General features: G+C 45.0%; 1 protein-coding gene across 1 annotated transcript; it reads left to right on the top strand.

Moving 5' to 3' along the window:
• The first annotated feature begins 653 nt into the window (after positions 1–653).
• LOC111951706 (rap1 GTPase-GDP dissociation stimulator 1) lies at positions 654–12336 on the top strand. Its single transcript, XM_023969916.2, has 11 exons — positions 654–781; positions 2603–2707; positions 5573–5695; positions 6421–6546; positions 6793–6921; positions 7284–7409; positions 7574–7717; positions 8068–8199; positions 8836–8958; positions 10587–10763; positions 10925–12336. Exons 1-11 carry the CDS (start codon positions 769–771, stop codon positions 11050–11052), a joined length of 1326 nt encoding a protein of 441 aa, XP_023825684.2. The 5' UTR covers positions 654–768; the 3' UTR covers positions 11053–12336.
• Positions 12337–12818: the final 482 nt, after the last annotated feature.

Below are 12818 nucleotides of genomic sequence, written 5' to 3'. Positions count from 1 at the left end.
CAACTGTCTACCATGCCAATAAAGGCCTTTGAATTACATTGAATAGTAGAGAGAGGGAAAGAGAGGCAGAAGAGTTGGGGTGGGAGGGAGTGGGTAAAGGAGAAGGAGAAGGAGGAAGACAAGAGAAGAATTAGAAAACAGAGCAGGGACGGAGCGATAGAGACAAGACCGACAGTGTTCCGAACCCTCATTGGTTTTGATGGTGTCAGCAATTTCTATCAATAATTATTTTGAACTTAAATGAATTGGGGTATTGAGAGACTATATAGGTAGAGAACATTGAACAGAACAAGGCTACGTCAACAACTACATTTTACAAAAATACAGAGAAAACCCTCTAGTCCCAAGCTCTGGTACTGGTGGTGAGAGAGACGAGGAAATAAAGACAGAGAGAGGGAGAGGGAGAGAGGGAAAGAGAACGCAAGCGCAGTGGTGAGAGGGGAGACAGTGGTAGAGCAGAGAGAGAGGGAGGGAGACACAGGCTGCGCAGCTGACTGAAGCAGAGCTGGGAGAAGAGGCACGCCTGGCCTGGAAGGAGGCTGCTCTTCTCTCATTACTAAGCAAACACACACCACATACACAACACACACACACACACACACTCACACTCTCTCTAACCACACACACACACACACACACACACACACCACACACACACACACACACACACACACACACACACACACACACACACACACACACACACACAGCCAGGGAGACGGGAAAGAATCCTAGGGAGACAGAGTGAGCGCCTGCCGACCTGCAACCATGGCCGACATGGGTGAGTAAAAAAAACCTTTCTGAAATCCTCCCTTACAGCGTGTGCATGCCAATGAGTGCGTTTAGCAATGGAGGCGTTGACAATATTTGGAGCCGGGTGGGGATGTACAGTGCAGTAGGGATCGACAAGGACGTAGCTCAGGCTAGACTCCAGGAGACAAGGAGTTTTCCTTTCCTGTCTTGTGTTCAAAGGTCATAGAAACATAGGCTGACATTACCAGCTCAGGTGAGCCTGTTGGGATAGACAAAGGTAGCAGGGGGCTGTTGCCGTAGAAACCCTGGCGACGGGGAGAGGAGTGGACAGAGAGCCTGTAGGGCTGGAAATGTCTAAATGGAAGCGCATTCCCTCTGGTTGAATCAACATCGTTTCCACGTCATTTCAATGAAATTGATGTCTGTGCCCAGTGGGCTGTTGGTGGGATGTCAGTGGCAATAAGGACCATGGGGGGGTTCCTATATCGCTCGGTGGGACAGATTAACACTCTGCTGTAGGCAGCATTTCCCCTGTCTAGACACGCACACACATATACACACACACACTGACTGACAAATGGAAACAGGGAAATGGGGGTCTGTATGATAATTGACACTGTGCATATAACCCTGATAGCCCCCCACTGCAGACTCTATTTCCACACTGCTTACCAGGGATTAGCCAAAGTGATTACTCTCTGTGCTGTGACGCTCTCTGTGCTGTGACTCTCTCTGTGCTGTGATGCTCTCTGTGCTGTGACTCTCTCTGTGCTGTGACGCCCTCTGTGCTGTGACTCTCTCTGTGGCGCTGCTCAGAAAGTGTGTCAACAGAACAGCACAGTGGACAGCTGATGGTCACACCCACACATTGACTAGGCTCTGCCTTTCTCTCTCTCTCTCTTTCTCTCTTTCTCTCTGCTCTCAAATTAAGGGTTCTAGGCTCTTTTTTTTGTTCATATGGCTTTATTTTCAGATCGGTTAAATTAAGTTGGAAAGGGATTTACGGCCAAGACTATAGTAATCAATAACAGTCTTGGCTCCAAAGTATTGTATGACAACTCTTTGATTAGTCTACAAGTAGACTATATGGGGAGACCAATGGAGAGCCTGAATGGCGAGACCGCCCCCATGCACACGTGCCGCACCCACGCACACTGTGTCCCCTGTCACAACAACATCCTCAAGCAGAAAAGTGTGTGGCGTGACCAAACACTGTCGTGCACCAAGCGGTCAGATATTTGCTAGCTGGAGGGGACAGAGGCATGTTAGAGAAATGATGTACACACACACCTTCCCCTCCTTCTCTCCCTAGTCTCTGGCACGGGGGACACCATTGCCAGACATCCCTTGCAATCTCTGATGTAAAACGGCATGATGCGACTTGATCTCTCTGCCTGTGTATTCATATCTTCATGTGACTCTGGTCCTATACAGTATGTGCCAACATGTATTGCTGAGGTGCATTGCAGCAACATTTATTTGCGATCACTGCAGTGTGTTTGGGGGAGTCACTAGAAATATCCAGAATTCACAGAAAAGCACCTTTATTGTAGCTTGTGTTGGGTTTGCATTTATTGACAGTAGGCAGCATGATGAATGCAATTCATTTATACCAGTACTGACGTGTATGCGCATTGGCAAGCCACTTTGAGATTGGAATAGCCTGAAGATTCATGAGGGGTTTCAGTGTAGATGTTTTTGTGTGGGTGTGTACAGTGTACAACATCAGAATGTACAGAACCGGCATGTATTGTTTCTACAGAAATATTATGTAGTACATGTAAGCAGTGTAGTTGTTCTGCAGGAGGATGTGACTAATATACAATGTGTGTGCGTGCATGTGTTGCAGACTCTCTGACAGAGGCGTTGAGTGCCATCAGCGTGAGCACCGAGCTGGTAGAGCAGGAGTTGAAGCCTCATCTGGACACCCTGCTGGCTGTGCTACTGGAGAAGAGTGAGTTTGTACTACACACACACACACACACACACACACAGCAACACAACACCAACACAACACAACACACACACACACACACACACACGCACACACACACACACACACACACACACACACACACCACACCACACACACACACACACACACACCACTACATTTAAGTCATTTAGCAGACGCCTTATCCAGAGCGACTTACACATTGGAAAGTCATACATATTCATCCTGGCCCCCCGTGGGAATTGAACCCACAACCCTGGCGTTGCAAGCGCCATGCTCTACCAAACTGACCACACACCACACACCACTCTACACACACCACTCTATACACACCACTCTATACACACACCACTCTATACACACACCACTCTACACACACACCACTCTACACACACCACTCTATACACACACCACTCTACACACACCAGTAGACACTGACCTCTGATTCATCAATCTCACTCCTGTCCTGTTCCCAGCAGTTAGCTTTTATGACATTGCTTTGGCCATGGTAAGCAAGGCCAGTGCATTTAGAAACGATATATCGTCTCAGCTTCAATTATCTCAGCATATTTATCATGTTGTTTAGGGATCTATCGTTCACCCCTTTTTTGATTTGCTGGGCTGAGGCACAAACGTTCTCTTTTTTTATCATATTTTGGATGCCTGACGTAGTCTCGGCACACATCTTCAGTTATAAAAAGACTGAGTGTTACAGCAGTGTTCAGAACACCCCTGCTGTTTCTCATCTGTATTCATGAAACATCACAGTGCTATGGAGCTGTCTCTTATACACATCTAGATGTGTATAAGAGACAGGTACAGCAGTGTTCAGAACACCCCTGCTGTTTCTCATCTGTATTCATGAAACATCACAGTGCTATGGAGGCGGGGGGGGGGGGGGGGGGTCTTAAGAATTAAAGGAAGGAAGTGTGAGAGTGACAGGTCAGGTTATTCTCCAGCTCTCCCTCTTTCTGGTTCGGCAAATATCCAATTTATATGAGGTTGCACTGTGCACAAGCAGCCACATTTGGTTCTCCTCAAAAACGGGCAAGGGAACGTTACCATAGCAGCGCGGCCTAGTGCCTGACAACCTGAGCTGCCTCCTCGGCTGTTGTGACATTCTCTGAAAGGAGAAATACTAACATTAAGTCTTCCTCTGTGTCTATTGCATCTTGCTGCTTTAATAATCACAATGAATCTCCCTCCCAAGCTCAACAGAGGAGGATTCTATTTTAGTTTCTCTCTCCGGTCTTCTCTTGACATCACAGATGGTTTAGAGTCACTGTTAATCGGAGAGAGGAGAGGAGGATCAGTCTCATCAAAGAGAAGGGGTGGATCAGCTTTAATATTGTGGATAGATTGTTGCTTCCATCAATGTAATTGTCTGCATCATTTCCAATCCCCCATATATTTTATGGTAAATATATATATCCATATACAGTGCCTTGCAAAAGTATTCATCCCCTTTGTCATTTTTCCTATTTTGCTATTTTGCTATTTTATTTGGATTTCATGTAATGGACATACACAAAATAGTCCAAATTGGTGAAGTAAAATTTAAAAAATGACTTGTTTCAAAAAATATAAATAAATTAAAATGGAAAAGTGGTGCGTGCATATGTTTTCACCCCCTTTGCTATGAAGCTTCTAAATAAGATCTGGTGCAACCAATTAAGTCACATACTGTAAGTAGTTAAATAAAGTCCACCTGTGTGCAATCTAAGTGTCACATGATCTGTCACATGATCTCAGTATATATACACCTGTTCTGAAAGGCCCCAGAGTCTGCAACACCACCAAGCAAGGGGCACCACCAAGCAAGTGGCACCATGAAGACCAAGGAGCTCTCCAAACAGGTCAGGGACAAAGTTGTGGAAAAGTACAGATCAGGGTTGGGTTATACAAAATATCAGAAACTTTGAACATCCCACGGAGCACCATTAAATCCATTATTAAAAAATGTCAAGAATATGTCACCACAACAAACCTGCCAAGAGAGGGCCGCCCACCAAAACTCACAGACCAGGCAAGGAGGGCATTAATCAGAGAGGCAACAAAGAAACCAAAGATAACCCTGAAGGAGCTGCAAAGCTCCACACCGGAGATTGGAGTATCTGTCCATAGGACCACTTTAAGCCCTACACTCCACAAATCTGGGCTTTACGGAAGAGTGTCCAGAAAAAAGCCATTGCTAAATAAAAAATAATAAGCAAACACGTTTGGTGTTCGCCAAAAGGCATGTGGGAGACTCCYCAAACATATGGAATAAGGTTCTCTGGTCAGATGAGACWAAAATTTTGCTTTTTGGCCATCAAGGAAAATGTCTGGCGCAAACTCAACACCTATCATCACCCTGAGAACACTATCCCCACAGTGAGGCATGGTGGTGGCAGCATTATGCTGTGGGGATGTTTTTCATCGGCAGGGACTGGGAAACTGGTCAGAATTGAAGGAATGATGGATGGCACTAAATACAGGGAAATTCTTGAGGGAAACCTGTTTCAGTCTTCCAGAGATTTGAGACTGGGATGGAGGTTCACCTTCCAGCAGGACAATGACCCTAAAGCAACACTCGAGTGGTTTAAGCGGAAACATTTAAATGTGTTGGAATGGCCAAGTCAAAGCCCAGACCTCAATCCATTTGAGAATACTTATTTTCCACCATAATTTGCAAATAAATTCATTAAAAATCCTACAATGTGATTTTCTGGATTTTTTTTCTCATTTTGTCTGTCATAGTTGAAGTGTACCTATGATGAAAATTACAGGCCTCTCTCATCTTTTTAAGTGGGAGAACTTGCACAATTGGTGGCTGACTAAGTACTTTTTTGCCCCACTGTAAGTATGTGTATGATCTGTCCCCAGGGAAGGGTGCTGCTGAGGAGATCGCCTCCAGTGGGATCCTTCCCATCTTAGCCCAGTCCCTCAGGGTGAAGAGTCCTCTCACCAACCAAGTGGCGTTGGTGGTGGCAGAAATGGCCAGGGAAGGTGAGATGAGATGCCAGCCCACAAGACAGAGGAACAGGGGGCATGAATACCAATCTGAGTTTAATGGAGAGAACCAAGCCCTTAATCACAACTACTCTGACTCACACTGTGTTTGAAAGACTCACTGATTAAAATAAAATAAGTTGATTTTATTTTCTGGCTGCAATCAAACTATTACCATTGATGGACAGTTTTGACAGAAAAGTGGTCTCTGTGCTACCTCACCTGCTCCTACTCATTACCTATCAACTAATATTCATGACCTCTACTGTGTACCCACTGGGCACAGACGTTAATTCAACTACTATTCCACATTGGTTCAATGTCATTTCATTGAAATGACATGGAAACAACGTTGATTCAACCATTGTGTGCCCAGTGGGCACTTGAGGTTCAAAGTGCCCTTTCAAAAGAAGTTATGCTAATGTGCTATTTTAATTAGCTTTGTGTAGATGATATCTATGCATAATATATGTTACTGATGTGCCCTCTGCTTCCTTCACTATCCTTTGTTCTTTAATCTATGCATTTTTCTATGCATAAAGCAGAACTTCTGCCACTGACTTACAGTATGTGCATTCTGTAAGAACCGCTCCCTGAACTAAAAATGACTACTTTCTATTTGCATCTACCAAGATCCAGTCCTCCGTTTACAAACACAACAATGCCATAGGCTTACTGTGGGTACAAACAGAGATTGAGGAAATGCTGTCCCTGTGTTCCAGCGGCGGTGAGGGACCCGTGCATTGATGCTGGGCTGGTGACGGTTCTGGTGCCCCTGCTGAACAGTGCAGACGAGGAGCTGCTGCTCCACACTGGCAGAGCCATCGGACGCATCTGCTTCGACAACAGTGAGTGGGACTGACTCTCGCAGGCCCTTCCCAGGGGGAATCAGGCTTTACCTGCAGTGATAGGATGAATCTGAACCTGAATCTGCCTACTAAATGAATATGTAATCTTACTACGCAATGCTTGTCCTGATGGATTTGCTGTGTGTGCCTCCACCTCTCCAAGTCTATTTATCTCAGTCTCACTCCATTACTCTCTACCTCCTTCTCTCCCTTCCCCTTTTATCCCTCTCCTCCTCCCTCTCTCAGCGGCCCAGCAGGATCAGCTGGTGCAGTGTGGGGTGATCCCCAGGCTGGTGGCCATCATGAGGGAGAACCTAGAGAACGACCCACTGGTAAACGTGTGTCTGCTGGCCCTCTGTAACCTGGCCGACATGGGTGAGGAACGCCAGAGGAACTTTAGTATACTCTAGACAGGGTCACAGAGAGAACCCACTGGGCACACACTGGTTGAATCAATGTTGTTTCCACGATATTTCAATGACATTATGTTGAACCAACACGGAATAGACGTTGAATTGACCCCTGTAGCCAGTGGGGAGGAAAGCCTGTTCGTTTTTGGTTACAATTCTGAACGAAAATGGTGTGCTTGTCTCATTTGTTTACTTGGAGACTGTGTATACTGAGTTGAACCAGTTATTGTTTTTCTCACATTCTTATCTGTGAATGAGAATTGTTTCTTAAACAGGCTTGGTTAGATAAAGGTGTCAATTCAAATATGTGGCCTCTGACCCCTGCAGACACGACGCGGGAGGCTCTGGTAGAGGTGGGCGTGGCGGAGGTGCTGACGGCTCAGCTAAAACGGGCTACTGACGCAGAGAGAAGACACATCATACTGGAGGTTCTGGGATCACTGGGAGAGAGTGGTACATCTGGGCAAGGGCCTGAAATGTGGTCATTCAAATGATGATCATTTATACAGACACGGATGAGATTAAATAGGCTGCAAGTGAGGTTTAAGCTTTTCACATGGAGGGTTGAATGAATGTGTGCTCAGACTAACACACTCCTCCTGTGCTGCTGTTGTCAGATGTTCTGAAGCTGCAGTTTGTGGAGTCGGGGGTTCCTGAGGCTCTGTCCGAGATGATTCGGGGGCTACAGGGTGGCTCTGACCCCCATGACCTCTGCAGCATCAAGATCGCCTCTAACCTCATCGTTTCCCTCCTGCTGGGAGGTAAGGAACTCAACCTGACCTGGAGGCACCGGAATCCCTCTGGTTCTCCCCCATAACCCCATAGTCCATGCCTCCTCACCCACACCCCTTCACTGTCTGTCAGCTCACATCACTCAATTTGATTGATGTTTGATTCCGAATGTAATCGAGCAAAGATACTCTCAGACTAAGAATCACATTTGTATTCATAAAAATCAGCTCATGCGAAGTGTTGGTGATGATGATATGTGGTTTTCTGGTTTATTTGTCTTTTATCTGTTTCGATTTCTTTGCTAAATGAAATATGGATGATTGGTGACTGACTAGTTTGATGTGCTGCCTGTCCCTGTGTGCTGTGTTTGGTGCATTAGATGAGTCCATGCAGAAGTGTTTTGGCGAGGGCACGGGGGTGGTGTACCGGGATGTACTCTCTTGGCTGCAGTCCTCCAACACTCAGCTGCAACTGTCTGGAGCCCTGGCCATCGCCAACTTTGCCAGGAATGGTGAGATGACGAAATGCCTTCAGATTGACTGCTTTAGTTTTGAGAATTGATTCTCCTCAGTCTCTGATGTTCTTAGCCCATGTCTATATTCATATTCTATTACCTTATAACCTCTCTTCACCTTTCTCTCTCTGTATCTTTTCTCTCTCTCTCTCTCTCTCTCTCTCTCTCTCTCTCTCTCTCTCTCTCTCTTCTCTCTATTCTCTTCTCTCTCTCTCTCTCTCCTCTCTCTCTCTCTTCTCTCTCTTCTCTCTCTCTCTCTCTCTCTCTCTCTTCTCTCTCTCTCTCTTTCGACCCTCTGCGACTGAGTAACTGTGGAAGATGTTGGAGTTAGGGGTGGTTCTATATCCTGACTACTGGAGCAGCATGTGGACGAAGGGACGTGTCGTACCATGCCGGATGAGTGCGCTCAAGAAACGCTGGCGATCCCAGGTACTAGTAGGATGGATAACCACAAACAACACGTGACGCACACACAGACACACACACACAAAACTGACCCACTGAACCACACCACTGAATGACAAACTGGCAGCGGGAATTTCATGACTAATGTGTTATCTTTGTAAGCTTTCTTACACGCGAGGACTCTCAGCTCTGAGACCACTGTGACCCTTCTTCTCCCTGGTGTTTCAGCCAGTAATAAGGTAAGGATGCTGGAGGACGGGGTGATCGAGAAATCAGGACCTTGCTGCGCTCTGACATGCCCCAGTGCAGTTCAAACTGCTGGGCACCCTGCGCATGTGGTGGATGGACAAGGTTCGTGGGAAAGGTGTATGGTGAAAGAGAATGGGATGTGTGCTTAATGTAGAAGTCTGGTTATACTGTAATGTGACTAAACTAAAATCACATAGGTCAAATGCATTTATCTTTATGCAAATGCATTTATCTATGATAAACTAAGAAACAGGGCTTGTTGTTCCTACCACCAACCACCTTATAGGATAGTTATTTCAGCCCAGTAGATGCTGTAAAATTATTCTATGTCCAAAGGCACGTTGGAATCACAGCCTATTACACTGTATGTGGGATATAAAATCCACCACAGGCACTACTATGACCTGTACAGCGTAAATTGCAGACTGCTGCTCCTTGATTACTGTAGTCTACTGAGGTAAAACACTCCTATAAAGGGAACACCACTCTGAGTCTGCTTTCTCACTTCTAATCCTTTCATGTGTTCTTTTCCCCCCATTTCTCTCTCTCCTCTGGCCATCTGGGTCTCAGTCCGTGTCTCCCCACCTCCCGACTTCCCCCGATCGCTCCTCACCACACTCCCATCACAAAACCGGTGGCTCATCTGATTACCTCTTCCAAGTCAATGGTCCGTCTTTCCTACTCTCTCTCTCGAGTCAGTCAGGGAATTGGATACTCGTCTCTTCTCGTTGGCTCTCCACTAACTGGTTGGTTTCTGTCTCTCTCTATCCCTGTCTAACGATACTTCAGCTCTCAAATACTAGAGCTTCGCGGGCGGACTGATAGACATATCTATCTACGACCGAGGGGGGAGACATACGAGTCTACTGAGAGCATCGCTACGACTCGCTTAGAAAAAGCGGGCTCGCATAGAGGAGCAGCTAGCTATAGTCATCACTTCTGACAGAGAAGAATGCAAGTGCAGTTAGAGCTAGAGGTAAAAGATGAGGTATTGTTGAGGACGAGGGATGCAGTTTGAAGTGGTGTGGATGCACGTGAGCGATAGCATGAGGGTCAGGGAGAGGCCACGGCTCCGGTGCCCTTAGGTTAGGACAGCGTGCCGGGAGTACCATGCAACACACAACACACAAAACACACACACACCACGAGCCAACACACACACACACAGACACCACACACACACAACCCAACCACAACACAGAAACACACACCACGCACCCAACACACAACACGCAACACACACTACACACACGATGAGGAATACATACTTATTGTGGTGTAAGATATCTCTTAAGAGAGTGATTCTCTCCATACGGACTTCTTAAGGAAGTCATTAAGCTGTAACCAAAGCAGATGGGTGCGACACCATTCCATGGAACCAGTGAACATTGATCATGCAGAAATGAAGCCCGGTGCCTACGTGATCTGCCATGACATCGGGTGAGGATTCTACTATCCTTTAAGCAATCCGAGGGAGAGATAATACATTATAAGTATCCTTAGGACTGGACAGAACGTAGCTAGATACAGGTTTACTGACAGAACGTAGCTAGATACAGGTTTACTGACAGAACGTAGCTAGATACAGGTTTACTGACAGAAACCAAAATAAATAGATTTGCAATAATATCTGTATATATTATGTCAGCATGTAATAATATACAATGTAATAATATCAGCTTATATTTTACAATGGTGATTACTGTATGCTCTTTTTAGGTTATACTAATTATACACTCCTTGCGTGTGTGCGTGTGACATGTCCTTCTGTTTTCCAGCCTCCATGCAGGAATCATTCCGAGAGGCAGAGCTCTTGCCCACACTGCAGAAGATGCTGGATGACCCAGTGGGGACGGTGGAGTTCAAGTTCAGTGCCCTAGGGCTTATCTGCAGCCTGGCCAACTCCAGTAGGTACCCCACGCACGCACGTGCACCCACACCCACACCCTCACCCACACCCATACCCATACCCACACCCACACCTACAGCCACACACATGTTCTCTCGCTCCTTTTTTCTGTCTCTCACTCTCTCTCTTTGTCTTTGTCTCTATACTCCTCCCTCTTAGGCTTGATGAAGGAAGAAATGGAATCTCTTAACCTGAAGGAGACGCTCAACAAGCTCTCTGGTCACTCCAGCACCAACGTAGCCACACAGGCCGACACAGTGCTGGCCATGCTTTCTGAAACCAGCTAGACTGGCCTGACCGGACCACTGCCCTGGTCAATGTGACCACAGACTCTCAGCACCACGTGCCACCACAACCTCCCCTACTATCGTGACTACACCATCCTCTCCATGAAAAGAAGCAGATATTGAGTCTTCCAAAGCTGGGCCTCCATTCACCTGGCCTACGGAGAGCACAGCTGGACAGAGCTATATTAGGACTAACCAACCCAATCTGACAGAGAGCTAACAAGGTGATAGACTATGTTCTAAGCACAAGCTGAATGAGCCAACCCATGAAAACGCACACGAATCACAACAACCCCGGTTCAGTCATCATGACCATCTGTAAAAAATAGTGTTTATGTGTGAAATAGCTCTTCTAATCAGTACTCCAATCAATTCAATGTATGTATGATTTCCGATAACGACCAGTGTATATTATCAAAGGAAACGTTTGCTTATGTATGCGCCACATGGCTACTGTTTCATAGCATCTAATGTGCTTACCCTCAATGGAAAACACAAAACTAACGTCTGACACTGTTTATCCATGTGATGTTCTATCTATACTCTGTATTGACCAATGTACATGGATGTAAATGTTCCTAGAATAGAACCTGTCTCTTCTCTGTGGATCTTGCATAGTGAGATCCCCTCTGTCATATCTACAGTTTACAGCTCAAGAAAAGCATTCAAAGCCAATATCTCTGATATTTTACCAAAGTACATTTTAATTAGTGCTAGTTATCTGAGAGCACAGGTGGGTGGGCACTGGGGATAATCATTACAGAGCGGTGAGAGTGTCAGGCAGCTCCCCCACTGGCTGCCAGCTCCAAAATTCAGACTAAAATTCAGACTAATATGTTATGTTGATGCTGGGCCAGCAAAGGGCTTGTGATGAAGGGAGCTGTAATGTTGCTCTCAGAGTCCTGCTGATTCAACTCCTTTTAACACCAATTTGTTAAGGGGTCTTGAGCCCAACAGAGACTGACTGGCTATTYCAAAAGGATTAATATAGCTAATAGCAACTGAAAACAGCACTCCATCTGTCTTTCCTTTTTAGTACCTAATAGGCTACTCAATGGGAGCTGAGTTGGTAAATTAGCTTTTAATGTTGAATGAAATTATGAAAGAGATTGGTGGGTTTTCTCACTATCTAATCGTGGCATGTGGTTGTTCAATGACAGACATGTATTTGTTTAAAATCTATAACTTTTTCATTTCAGAGAGACACATAATCATGTTTTTTTGCAAAATGCTAACAAATATGTAACAAATAACTACATTTTTAATAAAGAAATGTACAAATTATACTTTTGTGACATCAATATTATTTAATTTTCTAAATAAGTTATTCAATACAGTAATATGAGATCTGTATGTAAAACATTTACATTTTACATTTTTGTCATTTAGCAAATAGCTCTTATCTAGAGTGACTTACAGTAAGTGCATTCCTCTTAATTAAAATAGCTAGGAGAGACATCCACATATAACAGTCAAATATACAGGACACGAACATTCCATTCCAGCTAAACAATGGATATATAGCGTTTTGCAAATAAACACATTTTCATACRCATCTAATATCTATTATATACAAATCTGAGAATAGTAATAGTTTACACACACATGAAGGTAACCATAAGCAATCATTTCTGATGCAAAAACACAAATGTGAAAAATGTGTGGATATAGCGTTATGGAAATAAACTCTTCAATGGATCTTTGAAATAACTATGTTTTGTGTTTTAATAAAAAGGATGGCTTACAGAAACAACTGGCAATGGCCT

This window comes from Salvelinus sp. IW2-2015, linkage group LG25 (genome assembly GCF_002910315.2).
Source record: "Salvelinus sp. IW2-2015 linkage group LG25, ASM291031v2, whole genome shotgun sequence".
Taxonomy (NCBI): domain Eukaryota; kingdom Metazoa; phylum Chordata; class Actinopteri; order Salmoniformes; family Salmonidae; genus Salvelinus; species Salvelinus sp. IW2-2015.
The sequence above is the reverse complement of the archived record's forward strand: the minus strand, read 5'-3'. Positions and strand labels throughout refer to the sequence as shown.

Coding starts and splice junctions, on each gene's coding strand:
- LOC111951706 (XM_023969916.2), top strand. Junction 7,718..8,067: donor CGTTTCCCTCCTGCTGGGAG/GTAAGGAACTCA, acceptor TTGGTGCATTAG/ATGAGTCCATGCAGAAGTGT. Junction 8,959..10,586: donor GCATGTGGTGGATGGACAAG/GTTCGTGGGAAA, acceptor GGTTATACTAAT/TATACACTCCTTGCGTGTGT.